At 42.7% G+C, this 15,658-nt stretch overlaps 1 protein-coding gene across 1 annotated transcript in view; it reads left to right on the forward strand.

The window, feature by feature from the left end:
- Positions 1-413: 413 nt before the first annotated feature.
- Positions 414-15,658, forward strand: part of LOC128330817 (vomeronasal type-2 receptor 26-like) — a 33,793-nt gene continuing 18,548 nt past the window's right edge. Inside the window, exons 1-3 of the mRNA XM_053264184.1 lie at positions 414-541; positions 7,916-8,093; positions 10,210-11,070. Coding sequence (XP_053120159.1) covers positions 10,234-11,070 — 837 coding nt within the window. The 5' untranslated portion in view covers positions 414-541; positions 7,916-8,093; positions 10,210-10,233. The remainder of the gene's footprint in view (positions 542-7,915; positions 8,094-10,209; positions 11,071-15,658) is intronic.

Below are 15,658 nucleotides of genomic sequence, written 5' to 3' on the forward strand. Positions count from 1 at the left end.
GAGTATTCAATTCTGAGGAGACAATTACCTTCCCTGCAATTTTCAAATTAACTATGATGACTACTCGTTCTTCTCCTGCAAATCTCACAGGAATTCCAGTGCACACTAAAGAAACAAGACCCAAGTACGCTATGAATATATCTTGTAGAATTAAGGGGTGGTTATTAAGATGCACAAGTTTATATCAAGTTATCAACATTTATTTTAATGCTGTGCAGCCTTAGCTTCACGTCAACCCAATGAGTGTTCATCAGGATGAGCCACTGAGGAACATGAGAATGTGGGGCAAAATGAACTGCTGCCTAGAAGGGAGATTCATCAGGATTGTGTTGTTCATGGTACTTGTTGTCCTGTGTCTGCCTCCTGTGGCAAGGAATGCTCCAGCTGCTTCTTGCACTATCTCTGACCCTCTTCCTATTCTTCACAAGTTGTATCAGTCAGGAGACCTCCTCATCGATGGCATCATTTCTCAGATCTACGTGTTTTCCTCTCAAGTAACTTTTGAAAAGCGCCCCTCTTCTGAACATTATGATGATGTTCTGTAAGGAGTAGCTCTTTTATTTTTAAATGTATATAATACACCAGATAATAATATCAGGATGGCCAGTCCTACAAGTTGGCTTTTCCTTCTGTGTATTGTAAGTTTGGCACTGGAATGAGTGGTATTGCATCCTCCCCTTTTTCCAAAGAAAGCCTCCCCTTCTTCTTCTGATAATAATGATGATGATGTTGAATAATAATCACAATACTAAATTAATATTCCATGCTCCACATCTCCTCCAGTTTCAATTTCAAAGAATGTCCTGGTTATTTGGGCAACTGAGATTATTTGTCCTGCTAACTGGGCAAAGAGGCCCCCTCTGAAAGTGCTGGTGCTTTATATTTATTATTATGTCTTGTTTACACAGTCAGGCAGGTGTTATTGACTGGTTTGTTTTATCCAGACATCGAGTCCTTCCCAAGGACCTGGGATGGCTGAATTTTACCATCGAAATTGTTCTTGTTGTTGTTATAGATATCGTCACAGATTATTGGCTGTTTCCAGTAAAGCTGCTTTTTGTAATTGGCTGGTGGTGATTTCTTTGACCCCTATGGTGTTGAGGTGCTCTTCAAGATCTTTTGGAATTGCCCCTATGGCGCCAATTACTACTGGGATTATTTTGGTCTTTTTCTGCCACAGCCTTTCAATTTCAATTTGTAGATCTTTATATTTTGTGATTTTTTTCTATGTCTTTTTCTTCTATGCTGCTATCCCCTGGTATTGCTTTGTCGATTATTTTGACTTGTTTTTCTTTCTTCTCAGCTACAGTTATATCTGGTGTATTGTGTGACAGATGTTTGTCTGTTTGTAGTCAGAAGTCCCATACTATTTTTGCATCTTCATTTTCTTCAACTTTTTCAATTTTATGGTCCCACCAATTTTTGGCTACAGGTAGCTTGTATTTTTTGCAGATGTTCCAGTGTATCATCCCTGCTACCTTGTCATGCCGTTGTTTGTAGTCAGTCTGTGAGATCTTTTTAGAACAGCTGATTAGGTAGTCCACTGTTTCATCTGCTTCTTCACAAAGGCAGCACTTGCTGTATGTTGTGGATTTTTTTACTTTTGCTCTTATTGCATTTGTTAGTGCTTGTTCTTGCGCAGCCAGTATTAAACCCTCTGTTTCTTTCTTCAAGTTGCCGTTCTTAAGCCATTGCCAGGTCTTGGCGATGTTTGATTTTCCAGTTATATTGTGCAAATATTGACCATGCAGTGGCTTCTTTTTCCATCTTTCTGCTCGTTTCTTGACTTTTTCTTTCTCGTAGGCCTGCTTTCTTTCATTCGTGTTGAATAGTTTCTCGTTCTTGACCATCTTAAGTGCATCTTCTTCACTGTCCTTGATATATTCTTCAAGGCCTCTTTTTTCCTCCTCTACTGTTTGATGGACTTGCAGCATTCCTCTTCCACCTGAGCTACGAGGGAGGTATAGCCTATCAACATCACTGCGGGGGTGCAGAGCATGATTGATGGTCATGATTTTCCTGGTCTTACGATCCAGTGTCTCTAGCTCTGCCTGGGTCCAGTCTATTATGCCTGCAGTGTATCTGATAACAGGTACAGCCCAGGTGTTTATGGCTTGTATGGTGTTCCCGCCATTGAGTTTGGACTTGAGGATTTTTCTAACTCTCCTGATGCATTCACTTCCAATTATTCTTTTAACGTCAGTGTGTGCAATGTTATCAGCATGGAGAATGCCCAAGTATTTGTAATGTTCTTTCTCTTCCAGGTTCTTGATCTTGCTTCCATTGGGCAGTTCTATTCCTTCTGTTTTTGTTATTTTTCCTCTGTTCATTATTAATGCAGCACACTTGTCTAGTCCAAACTCCATTGCTATATCGCTACTGAATATACGGACAGTGTTTAGCAGTGATTCAATTTCTGACTGGGACTTGCCATACAACTTCAGATCGTCCATGTACAGCAGATGGTTGATTTGACTTGATGTTTTAGATGTTTGGTATCCGAGGCCTGTTTTGTTGAGTATTTGTGAAAGTGGGGTCATGGCGATTACAAACAACAGAGGGGATAGTGAGTCCCCTTGGAAAATGCCTCTTCTAATGCTAACCTGTCCAAGTGTCTCGCCATTGATTGTTAACTGTATACTCCACATGCTCCTTGCTTTTTTAATTAAATATCTGAATGTTTTTGCTGACACCAGTTGTTTCTAAACATTTTAGTATCCATGTGTGAGGCAATGAGTTGAAGGCTTTCTTGTAGTCAATCCATGCAACACTTAGATTTGTTTTGCTTCTCTTGCAGTTTTCTAAAATCATTTTATCAATCAGCAGCTGGTCTTTTGTGCCTCTGGTGTTCGGGCAATTTCCTTTCTGTTCAACTGGAAGCTGTTTCTTAGTTAATAAGTGTTGCATCACTTCATCTGCTATTATTCCAGTTAACAATTTGAACATGGTTGGCAGGCAGGTTATCGGTCTATAATTACTTGGAACTGCCCCTTTTGCTGGGTCTTTCATGATGAGATGATTTTTCCCAGTTGTTAGCCATTGTTCAATATCACCTCCTTGCAAAATGTGATTGAACTGTTTTGATAGTTGTTTATGGAGGCTTGTTAGGTGTTTAAGCCAAAAGCCATGCAGTTCATCGTCACCTGCCATGGTCCAATTTTTAATTTTCTTTGCTCTTTCACTTATTAATTCTGGTGTTATTATTAGAGCTTGCATTTGTTGGTTACATTTTTCTACCTCTTTCATCCAGCCTGCTTTTCAATTATAATCTATTGGATCGTCCCATAATTTCCCCCAGAATTGCACTGTTTCTTCTTTATTTGGTGTTTCTATATTTCTTGCAGTTTCTCCTTCTATACTTTCATAAAAACACCTCTGATTTGACTGGAATTGGAGAGTCTGCCAGTGTTGTGTAATTCTGGCTTTGTATCTGCTAATCTTCTTTGACACTGCTGTTATTTGCTGCTTTATGGAGGACTTCTCTAATTTTCCTTGAATCTAGGTGGTATTTTTGGATCAGATACTGTTTGGTGTTTTCATTCTTCAGCTTCTTGTCTTTCATATCTTTCAATTTACTAGCATTTGATCTAAGCCTCGCAATTTTATTTTCTTATCTAATCTTCCATTTAGGTGATGTACTCTCTTTTTTTACAGGTCCACTGATCTTATATCTGAGCTCTTGTGTTATTGTTGCTGCACTGTACATTAGTTGGTTTGTTTCTTGCAGATCATTGGTTGTTATTTCTGCAAGTGCAGCATTGACATCTTTTAATGCCTGAGCAAGTTGTTTTTTGGCAACTGTTTTTAGAGAGGGAAGTCGAACCCTGTTGATGGTTTGGTTCATGTGCTCAGTTATTTTTTGCTTTAGTTCTTGTTGCTTTTCTGTTAAATGGCATTCAGGTTTTTGAGGTGAAGGCAAAGGGGAGGTTGCCTGGTTTTGATTTTGAAACAGTTCAGCAACAGTGGCGTCCTCTTTTCCCAACACCTCCTCCACCTGCACCTGAGCAACTTCTTCAGTTGGTGGTAATTCTTCTTCCATATCTTGAACCTGTGTTGCTCTTTGCAGTTCTTCCAGCTCAACTCCTGTGAATGCTTTATTTCTTATTATGAATCTTCTCTGGTCTGCTAGCCTTTGTTCTGTTATTTCTGTATCTGGATGCTTCTCTTTCCAAATTTGGTACATTCTTTTAAAATAACCTCTTCTAGTTGGACTAGACTTGTAATAGCAGATCATTATTTCCCTGTTGGCATTCCTTGTATATTTTTTCCAGTTAAGCAATGTTTCTTCCAGTAACCCTGCAGTCTCCAGCCCTGGTTGCTCAACTGAAGATCCTGAGTCCTGTTGCCCACTTGCCACCAGATGTCCAGGGACTCCATCACCTGCTGCGGCCCTTATTGACCCAGGCGATGACTGATCCGGTATAGATTTATTAAAGTTACATCTCACCATATTGTTGATGGGAGAGGCACTCTTTGTCTGGCTCCTCTGGTGAGACCTGTCCAGTATGTTTGGACATCTGGCATAGCTCTCACCTTCTTTAGAGCATGCAAGCCCCACAACCATGCCAAGGTAGTGCCTCACTGGTTTTTTTTTTAAAAAAACTATGATGATGATGATGATGATGATGAATAATAATTCAATTTCTATACTGCCCTTCCAAAAATGGCTCAGGGTGGTTTACACAGATTAATAATAAATAAATATGATGGCTCCCTGTCCCCAAAGGGCTCATAGTCTAAAAAGAAACATAAGAATGACACCAGCAACAGTCAATGGAGGTACTGTGTTGGGGGTGGACCGGCCACTTACTCTCCACTTGCTAAATAAAGAGAATCTCCATGTTAAAAGGCCCTTCTTTGCCAAGTTAGCAGGGGTTGATATGTCAACTGATTTGAGAACTTTGTTGAAAAGTGGCACATCAATGGCCCAAATATATATATATATATATATATATTTAATATACTGCTTGACTTCAATCTAGGCAGTTCACAAAAGTAAATAAAATAAAAGCAGAATAAATTAACCACTAAAACAAACATTTTAAACAGTCACAGATTACTAAAAGCAAGGTTAAAAAGATGCATCTTAAGGGCTCGATGTCATGGGCTTGTGGCAATCTCTCAACTGCGTAGGCACACCTCATAGATGGAAGAAGACGCTGGCCCAAACAGATGGGTCCAAAGTCACTCTGGCCCATGCCCATGCTTGGGGAGCAGGGGAGAGGGGAGAAGGACTTCTACACACACAGACACACACAGACCTTGCAGTCACTCATCGACTGGGGTAATGTTGGTAGCCAATGCAATTGCTTTAAACCTGACAAAATAAGGTCTCTCCAAGAAACCCCAGAGACCAATCTAGCCACTGCATTTTTTTGACCAACTGAAGTTTCTGAAAAACATACAAAAGCAGGTCCATGTAGAACTCATTGTAGTAGGCTAGCCTAGAGGTTACCAGAGGGTGCACCACAGTTCTGAGATAATTATTGTCAAGGAATGGATGCAGCTGTTGTATCAACCAAAATTCATAGAAAGCACTTTTGGCCATAGCCTCAACCCAAGAAACCAGAGTGAGGCTTGAGTCCAGAAGCACTCCCAAGCAACCTACCTGTTCCTTTGGGGAGAGTGCAACCCCTTCCATATTAATTACTAATAATAATGTTGGCTGACATGACACTGAGCATACCATTGGCTATTCTCAAACATTGCTGGCACTGTTGTGCAAGAGCACTCCTGACTAATATGCCAAATTGAACAATCATGCTTGTATAGTTCTATGACCACTGGAAATTATGGGTGTAGCATTCTGCGTGTGTGATTGTGTACTTTTGCAAATAGTGTAAGAGTGCTCTTGAACAACAGCACCAGCCAGTGGCAGCCGATGAGGACAGCAAGGGGGTAGGGGTATTGGGAGATATCTTTAAATGTCTTAATCACCAATAGCTCTGGAACCTGGACACCGTGGGGAGCAGTGGCAGCCCATCTGGCATCCTGTGTGGCAGCCACACCACCTACAGCATTCGCCTGTAGGAACCCTATGCAAGCACATTAGACACATTAGAGGAAACCCTTATGCTTGCTTGTGCCCCGCTTCATTGTCAGGGGAATCACTCAAGACACTGAATGTGCATTCAGGCAATTTAATGCAATTCAAGCAATGGAATGGGAGTCATTGTGCGAGGGAACCCACAAATGTGGAAACCCCTTGACCTAACAGTACTGAAAGTGTATTTTGGCCTGATAATCCTGGCTTTTGTGCTTCATGCAATTCATGGAGTTCTGTAGGAAATGCAGGCAGCATGTTCAGGATGGTCCTACTTCCTTCCATGGAACAATGCATCTGGAATTGTTTCAGGCCATAACAAGTTAATTAAGGCTCAATAAAAGAGCCACACAAGAAGAGAGAAGAGTCACTGCCAAGCTGGCACTCCTTAGAGGCATTTGAACTTAACTTGTGCAGCATCCTCTGCAGTGCGAAATCAAACATGACAGTTGATAAGTTGTTGGGTTTCTGAGGAGGATGCTGTCCCTTCTGACAATACATGCCAAGAAGCCAAATAAATATGGCTTGAAAATATGGTGGTGCTGTGATGCAAGCACATTCCTCACATTGATGGAAGATGTTCTTTACCTTGGGAAGCAAGCTGGTGGACCTCAACAAAAGCAAATAGGCCTGCACCTTTTGCAGCCGTGGAACGATTGTGGTAAGGGTTAACATTTCCCCCCCGGCGTAGAGTTGACAGAGACTCTCCTCCACAATATAGAGGCACTTTGAGACACAACCAGCCAGACTTACTCCCAGGTATGGGACCTCATTTAGAGAGGGATTGACTGTCATCTGTTTTTGGCATGGATGGAAAGAAGATGGATGGATCCATATTGTATGGACCCAAGAAGTGTGGCACCCAAAAGAGTTGACAGGAAGCAGGTGGGGGGGACGGACAGATTTGACAGCCGTGGAAGTCTGGTTTGCAGAATGTACTTGACAACCAACCAGACGATTTTTGATTGGCTTTAGGTCAGTTACCCTGTATCTTTACTCCTGTTGCTTCTGAAAGGTTCCTTTTGATCAGCTAGCAACTCATGTTCTCAGTCAGTTATGCGGTCACCATGATGGGTTGGGGGTGGGGTGCAAGTTCAGTGCTGCACTTCCCTGAAGCAAAATATGCAATGATTGTGGGTTATGTAGTATGGAAAAATTGAGGAGGCATCTAATACAACCAACAAGACTACTCTAAAGCCCTACTATGATTAGAATTTCATGTCTCAGGCTGAGATTTAGGAATGTGCTCCGTTCCCAATTAGCAGAAGTTACACATTCTGAATCCTGTATGTGTGAGTGTGGGGAGAGAGAGAAAGAGAGAGCAAACAAAGTAGAATCCTTCACAGCAATTCCAGTGTGGCATTGAAATCTGTAAATCCCCTCCTCCAGTGGTGTGTGCTAATGCTTCCCCAAAAGCAGGCCAAATAGATTTTAATGTGAAATAAATGTTGTTGTTTTATTTCATTAGATTTCTATATTGCCGAACTCAGAAACCCTAGACAGTTCACAATAATAAAAAGAAGCTAGATAAACTAGGAAAAACAATTGAAAATTAATACAATTCAGAATCATTAAGAGTCACTGGAAAACAGGCTGAATTTTATTTATTTATTATTTATTTATTATTACACTTTTATTCCGCCCCAACCCGTGTCTCTGGGTGGTTTGTCCTTAGGGCTCTTTTATTTAGTACCTAAATACAGAACTGAACTATAGCAAGTATCATCTTGTGAAGCAAATGTCCTCTTCTCCTTACAGAGCATTGACTCAGAATTATCAGCACATCTTGGCCTTGGTATTTGCTGTCAAGGAGATCAATGACAATCCTGAGATCTTATCCAACATCACCCTTGGCTTCGACATCTATAATAGCCATTTTCATCAAAGATGGACCATTCATGCTTCACTGGAACTTCTCTCCACAAAGAACAGATTCATCCCAAACTACAAATGTGACATCCTGAACAATCCATTAGCAGTAATTGGGGGACCCAACTCTGACGTGTCTCTCCCCATAGCAACGAATCTCTGCATCTACAAGATTCCACAGGTAAGATGAGTGCCTGGAGCATGGGGGTTTAGAAGAAGATTTACATATGTCCTTTTAAAATATATGTATATATTCATTTATTGCATTTACCTAACACCCTTCATCCTGGAATCCATTTCTCTCTCCCTTTGTTATTGGGTAGCAGCTTCTTGATTCTGGTATGGATTCTCCTTCTAACAGGACAATGCATTAAAAATTATATTGGCCCAAAAATGCCACTATTTTTAAAGGAGCTGTTGCTTCCACATTCTACCCTTATTCAATAATCCAAATACCTCTGGCTTAAGACGAAAGTTTTGTTGCTTTACATTATTGATTGATTGATTGATTGATTAAGTGCCATCAAGTAAGTGTTGACTCTTTGCGACCACATAGGTAGATTCTCTCCATGATGATTTGTCCTCAACTTGGCCATGAAGGTCTCTCAGTGGTGCAGTCACTGCTGTCATGATCAAGTCCATCCACCTTGCTGCTGTTCGTCATCTTCTTCTCTTTCCTTCAACTTTTCCTTTTCCATTTTTACCTCTGCTCAAAAAAGTGTTGATGTTTCAACTGAAGGTGTTCATCAGTTTCTCTACCATGTAAAAGTCATAAATACTTTACTTATTAAATACTTATTAAATCCATAACATGCTGGTTATAATAAACGAGGCAAACCTTGTCAAAAAGAGAACATGACAAATGTGAACCAGTGTAAGTGTAAAGTGATGTTTGTTAGGTAAATTTCTAATTCCCCATTGGGAACACTCCATTCAGTGCAGACTGAATGGCTTAAGATGAAAGTTTTGTTGCTTTACATTATTGATTGATTGATTGATTGATTGATTGATTGATTAAGTGCCATCAAGTAAGTGTTTACTCTTTGCGACCACATAGGTAGATTCTCTCCATGATGATTTGTCCTCAACTTGGCCATGAAGGTCTCTCAGTGGTGCAGTCATTTCTGTCATGATCAAGTCCATCCACCTTGCTGCTGTTCGTCCTCTTCTTCTCTTTACTTCAACTTTTTCCTTTTCCATCTTTACTTGTGCTCAAAAAGTGTTGATGTTTCAACTGAAGATGTTCATTTATTTCTATGCCATATAAGTCATAAATACTTTGTACAGTCCTATATTATGCTGGTTTTAATAAACGAGGCAAACCTGGTCAAAAAGAGAACACGACAAATGTGAACCAGTGTAAGTGTAAAGGGATGTTTGTTAGGTAAATTTCTAATTCCCCATTGGGAACACTCCATTCGGTGCAGACTGATGTTGCCTGAAGTACTGGTAGAAATTTTAATCATGAGAGTAATCTTATGATTGAGATGAATGGTTCAAGGAAATCATCAACCCAGTGCTTGGAAGGTCTGTAAAAGCTGAATTCAGTGACAGGGATCATTATGAAACAGATTCAAACGAAAACTGTGAATATAGACATGCCCCTATACAAATCTGCGTATCTGCTACAGATGGAATACTGTTTCTGGTTCGCACAGGTGATGAAGGATATTGTAGAGCTACAAAAGGTGTAGGGAAAAAAAGGAGGCAGGAGAAGGTTTCTTATGTGGAAAAGCTAATATATAGGGGGCTTTTTAATTTAGAAAAATAACTCAAGGGGGATATGATACAATCTGTAAATGGCTACTAGTCATGCTGGCTATGTTCAAGTTCAGGAGCCTTGCTCTACTGAATACCAGTTTCAGGGAAGCAGCAGAAGCTTACATGTCCAGATTCTATACATCAGAAATATCTCCTTGTTTCTTAAGCGAAACGTGGTACTGCAGAAGATGGATCTTTAACTGTTATGACAACTATTGCAACTTATAAAGAACTTAGGGAAGGGACAAGTGATTTCTGCTTCTTTCCTCCTAAGAGTCATACAGCCCTCGAGGACATATTTCTGGCAATACATAGAGCTTTTGGAAGGAGGGGAGACAATCAAGAACTTCTGCCCTCTTCTCCTGGGATAGAGAACCAAGCTTGACTGTAGCTAGCCACATGCCTTACTTCTGTCCCTTTACCACGGAAGATCTGCAGTCAAGATTACAATTTTTAAAGTGCATTTGTACAAACTCAAATCTAGCTTTTATGTGAAGAATCTCTTTTCCTTTCCTTTCCATTTATTTTTTTTAAAGCTCATATATGGCTGCACTCAAGTAATGAAAAATGACATGCAAGCTGATTTCCTTTACTGGATGTTTCCGAAAGGGGCTCTTCAGTATGAAGGAATCCTCAAATTACTCCTGCATTTTGGGTGGACATGGATTGGGGTTTTTTATTTGCCTGATGACAATGGAGAGAGATTTGTACAGGATACATTGCTCATGTTTCCTGAGAGAGGAGTCTGCTTTGACTTTATAGAAAAATCCCCAACATTGACTTTTTCCAATGATATCTATGAAACAGTGGAGGAGATAATAACAAAAATGAAAACACTTTCAGAAAGCACTGGCAATGCATTGGTCATATATGGTGAATTACAGACCATGTTGGTTTTCATACTAATGCACAACTTTGCAGACTTGGCGAATATGCCAATTAAGACAAGAGGCAAAGTCTGGATAATGATTGCTCAGATGGATTTCACTTCACTTCGCTTTCAAAGAACTGTGGATATTGACTCCCTCCATGGGGCTCTTTCCTTTGCATTGCACTCACAAGAGGTTTTAGGATTCCAGCAATTTCTTCAGATGAGAAACCCCACCTCGGAGAAAGATGATGGCTTTCTCAGGGTCTTTTGGGAAGATGCATTTAATTGCCATTTCCCCAACTCCATTGCGGATGAGAAGGCTGAGGAAACCTGCACTGGGGAGGAGAAGTTGGAGACTCTTCCTGGATCAGTCTTTGAGATGAGCATGACCAGTCACAGCTATAGTGTCTACAATGCTGTCCATGCTGTGGCACATGCTCTGCATGCCATGCATTCATCTAAATCTAAACAGAGAGGAAGGATGGATGCAGGTAGACTGAAGATTCTGTATCGTCTGCCATGGCAGGTAATCCTTGATCTGTAATTCTCTTGGAAAAGCTTAGACAGCATTGATTTACTGTTCTAGGACTGTGGTTGCCTCCATGGGACTTCTTGCTCCCAGCTGAATCTGCTCACCTGGCCAGATCTGCCGGGAGGTCTGTGTTCCACATGCCAACAGCTGCTGAGACCCTTTTGTCAAAGACCCTTTTGTCCAGACCCTTTGGACTTCCAAAAAGCTTTTGACAAAGTTCCCAATCAAAGACTCCTGAGGAAACTTAGCAGTCATGGGATAAGGAAACATGTACATGTGTGGACTGCTAACTGGTTGAAAGACAGGAAACAGAGGGTAGGAATAAATGGAGAGTTTTCACAATGGAGGGAAGTAAGAAGTGGGGTCCCCCAGGGATCTGTACTGGGAATGGTGCTTTTTAATGTATTCATAAATGATCTGGAAGCAGGGGTAAGCAGCGATGTGGCCAAATTTGCAGATGATACCAAACTCTTCCGGGTAGTGAAATCCAAAATGGATTGTGAGGAGCTCAAAAAGGATCTCTCCAGACTGGGGGAGTGGGCGACAAAATGGCAAATGCGGTTCAATGTTGGCAAGTGTAAAGTGATACACATTGGGACAAAAAAACCCAACTTCAAGTATATGTTGATTTGATCTGAGCTGTCGGTGACAGACCAGGAGAGGGATCTTGGGGTCGTGGTGGACAGCTCATTGAAAGTGCCGATTCAATGTGTGGCAGCTGTGAAAAAAGGCCAATTCCATGCTAGGCATCATTAGGAAGGGGATTGAAAATAGAATGGCTAATATTATAATGCCCTTATACAATGCCCTTATGGTGCGACCACACTTGGAATACTGCATACAATTCTGGTCACCACATTTTAAAAAGGACATTGTAGAACTGGAAAAGGATCAGAAGAGGGCAACCAAGATGATCAGGAGCCTAGAGCACCTTTCTTATGAGGCAAGACTACAACACCTGGGGCTGTTTAGTTTAGAAAAAGACAACTGCGAGGAGACATGATAGAGGTCTATAAAATCATGCATGATGTGGAGAAAGTGGAGAGAGAGAAATTCTTTCCCCTCTCACACAACACTAGAACCAGGGGTCACTCCATGAAATTGATTGCCAGAAGGTCTAGGACGAACAAACACAACGCGTGATCCACTTATGGAACTCTCTGCCACAGGATGTGGTGACAGCCAAACACTTGGATGGCTTTAAAAGGGGTTTGGATGATTTCATGAAGGAGAGGTCTATCAACGGCTACCAGTCTGAGGGCTATGGGCCACCTCCAGCCCCAAAGGCAGGATGCCTCTAAGTACCAGTTGTAGGGGAGTAGTGGCAGGAGAGAGGGCACACCCTCAATTCCTGCCTGTGGCTTCCAGCAGCATCTGGTGGGCCACTGTGAGAAACAGAATGTTGGACTAGATGGCCCTTGGGCCTGATCCAGCAGGGCTGTTCTTATGTTCTTATGTCAAAAGTTTGCAGGTTAGGGCCTTCTCAGTGATTGCCCCCAGTCTGTGGAACTCACTATCAGATGTGACCTGCATGACTCCTCTCCCAGCTTTGAAGAGGAAAGTGAAAACTGCCCTTTTTATTCAGTCTTTTGAACAATGAGCTGACCTGGCAATTTTTTTAAAAAAAAAATTAGCTACTTTCCCCCCTATATTTCTTTTTATTGTGTTTTATTGTATTACTAGCCAACCCGCACAGAGCATCTGTGCACTCTTTGGGGCTGGCTGTTCCCTTCTCCCTCCTGCCCCACTCTCCCTCTCTCCCTTCTGCCCCACACTCTTGCCTCTCTTCCCATCCCTCCCACCCCACTCTCTCTTGCCCTCCCTCCCCCTCCCTTCCACCCCACTCTCTCTTGCCCTCCCTCCCCCTCCCACCCCCTCTCACCCTCTCCTCCCACACACCCTCCTGCACCAGTCTCTCCTGCCCTCCCTCCCCTCCCCCTGCTCCTCTCTCCTGCCATCCCCCTGCCCCACTCCCTCTTGACCTCCCCCCTGCTCCACTCCCTCTTGCTCTCCCCCTCCCCCTGACCCCCTCCTCTCCCCCTCCCCCTGACCCACTCCCTCTTGCCCTCCCCCTCCCCCTGCCCCACTCTCTCTTGCCCTCCTCTCCCCCTCCTCTCCCCCTTCCCCTGCCCTACTCCCTCTTGCCCTCCCCCTCCCTCTTGCCTCTCCCCTCCCCCTGCATTTTAAAAATTTATACTTTCTGGGCCTCCGTCGCTCCTCCTCCCCAGTGGCAAACAAGAAAGTCCCACCGCCCAGTTTCCTCCCACCCCAGTCTCCCATGGGCTCCTCCTGGCCTCGGCAGCTGGACCTGGCGCCACCTGGCCGAGAGCCGCCTCCACGGCCTGTCCCGCCACCAGGCCCGCCACGCCCAGTGTCTCCTCCGCGGCCTGCCATGCCTGCTGCCACCGCTTGCCAGTCTTTGCAGCCGGCCACAGGCCAGTCACCTCTCCCCCGCCACCTTTTGCCCTGGTATCGGGGCCCACTGCCCAGCCGCCCGCCGCCCAGCCACCCGCCGCCTCACCACCTCGGCCAGCGGCCCTGGCTCACAGCTAGCCAATTCTCCTCCTCCTGCGTGTGCCAGCCAATCAGGCACCTCCGCAACCCAGCCAATCAGCTGGGTTGCCGGGACGCATTTTCCCTGGCACACCCAGGAGAAATATATATAGAGATCATCTTTTTATTCTTTTACATTTTATTGTTTTCTCTTGTTAACTGACCTGGGGTCTTATGAAGTAGGGTAGCATAAAAATATTATTTATATTTATATTTATATTTATATTTATATTTATATTTATATTTATATTTATACAGCTAGTTAACTGATACTCCTGCTTTAGTGAATTTATTAGGGACGTCATTATTATTTCTTGTTTAAACAGTCAGACAGGTGTTACTGACTGGTTTGTTTTATCCAGACATCGAGTCCTTCCCAAGGACCTGGGATGGCTGAATAATAATAATAATAATTATTATTATTATTATTATTATTATTATTATTATTATTATTATTATTTCTATACCGCCCTTCCAAAAATGGCTCAGGGTGGTTTACAAAGAGAAATAACAAACAAATAAGATGGCTCCCTGTCCCCAAAGGGCTCACATTGACTTATTGTCAATAAATCAATTGATGTATCCAAACTCAGAAGCCCAGGAATATAAAAACATTTTCACATACTGTATCTCCAGAAATGTGTGTGTGTGTGTGAGAGAGAGAGAGAGAGAGAGAGAGAGAGAGAGATCGATCGAGATCAACTAAGAAAACAGCAATACAACTTACAGTATGTTGAACTATTTACCAACAGTGTTAAACTCATTAATGTTAACTACTAACTCTGGTCAGATTTAGCAACATTGTAAGTAATAGCATAGTTCAAATCAAAGAGTAGAAAGGAGGCATAAAATTTATTTATGGAAAGTTATAATAGGAAAATGCTTTTTTCATTTTATATCATTATACATAATTTTATCTTTATCTTTTTATTTTCTCTTTGGTCACCCTTAACAAAATTTTAGTTAGGCATGGAAGCTGAACAAAATATGAGCAGCCCAAGAAACCTTTCTGGTAAATATTTCCACTACTTTGTACTGAGAAATATTAACTTCCTAGCTGGAAGTTAGGTAAACAGACATTAGAGATGTGCACCAAATGAATTTTTTTTATTCATTTCCAATTTGAATCCTGTTCCAAAATGTTATTTCAATTTTTAATCAACCTGGTCCAAAGGTTTAAAATGAATTTGAATTGAATTGAAAAGGGACCTGCTTTTGGTGCTAACTGCCTCTAGGAACCCCACCTACCCTCCACCAAGTATCCAACCAGTCACCCACACCTTGGGCCTTATCTGGAATGTGGGGTGAGGCAAAGCCACCACCAACAGAGAAGCTGAGGTGTGACAATATTCAAGTGTAGCTACCAGCTTCAGCTCCAACAGTGAGAGCACTCAGAGAAGGGCCTCTGACTAGGTGAGTGGAAAGGTTGGAGTGGGCCCTGGGACAAAAAGTGAAGATGGGCCCTCCTCCTCACCTCCCAGTCTTCTTCTTCAAAGAGGCGGGGGAGGGAGAGCAAAGTGCGGGCTGTCTCTCAGCTGGCGGGCCCCCTTTCCCTCATGAGTCTGGGGATACTGGTCCGTCCTTGAGCATTCTAGATCTACCCTAACTCTGACAAGGAAGAGCAGATGTGTAACCAGGGTGGGGCCGGCAGGGCACGTGGCCCAGGCGCCATTTTCAGGGGGGCAGAAAGTGCCTGCCATGTCCCACCCCATGCCCCCAACCACCACAATTAAAAAAAACATTTTTTAAAAAAAAATAAAAAAATCCTGCCCCTTCAAACCCAGCGGGCATGCTGGGCGGGCCTGCTGCTGCTCACCGCTGCGGCTCTGACTTCCCCCCCTCACAGAGCTGTGACTCATGATATAGATCTCTGAGTCTGGGGTTGGTGGGCGCTCTCCCATTGGCTGCCGATTGCACGGAGCTCACCCCCCTTCAAAGAGCCCCTTTGAGTGAGCAGCACTTGCCGATTATTTTCAAGCAGTGTTTGCTGCTTGAAAGCGTCTATTCCCCTTTCTCTCCCTCCAGAGAT

This window comes from Hemicordylus capensis, chromosome 6, assembly GCF_027244095.1.
Source record: "Hemicordylus capensis ecotype Gifberg chromosome 6, rHemCap1.1.pri, whole genome shotgun sequence".
In the NCBI taxonomy this organism is placed as follows: Eukaryota; Metazoa; Chordata; class Lepidosauria; order Squamata; family Cordylidae; genus Hemicordylus; species Hemicordylus capensis.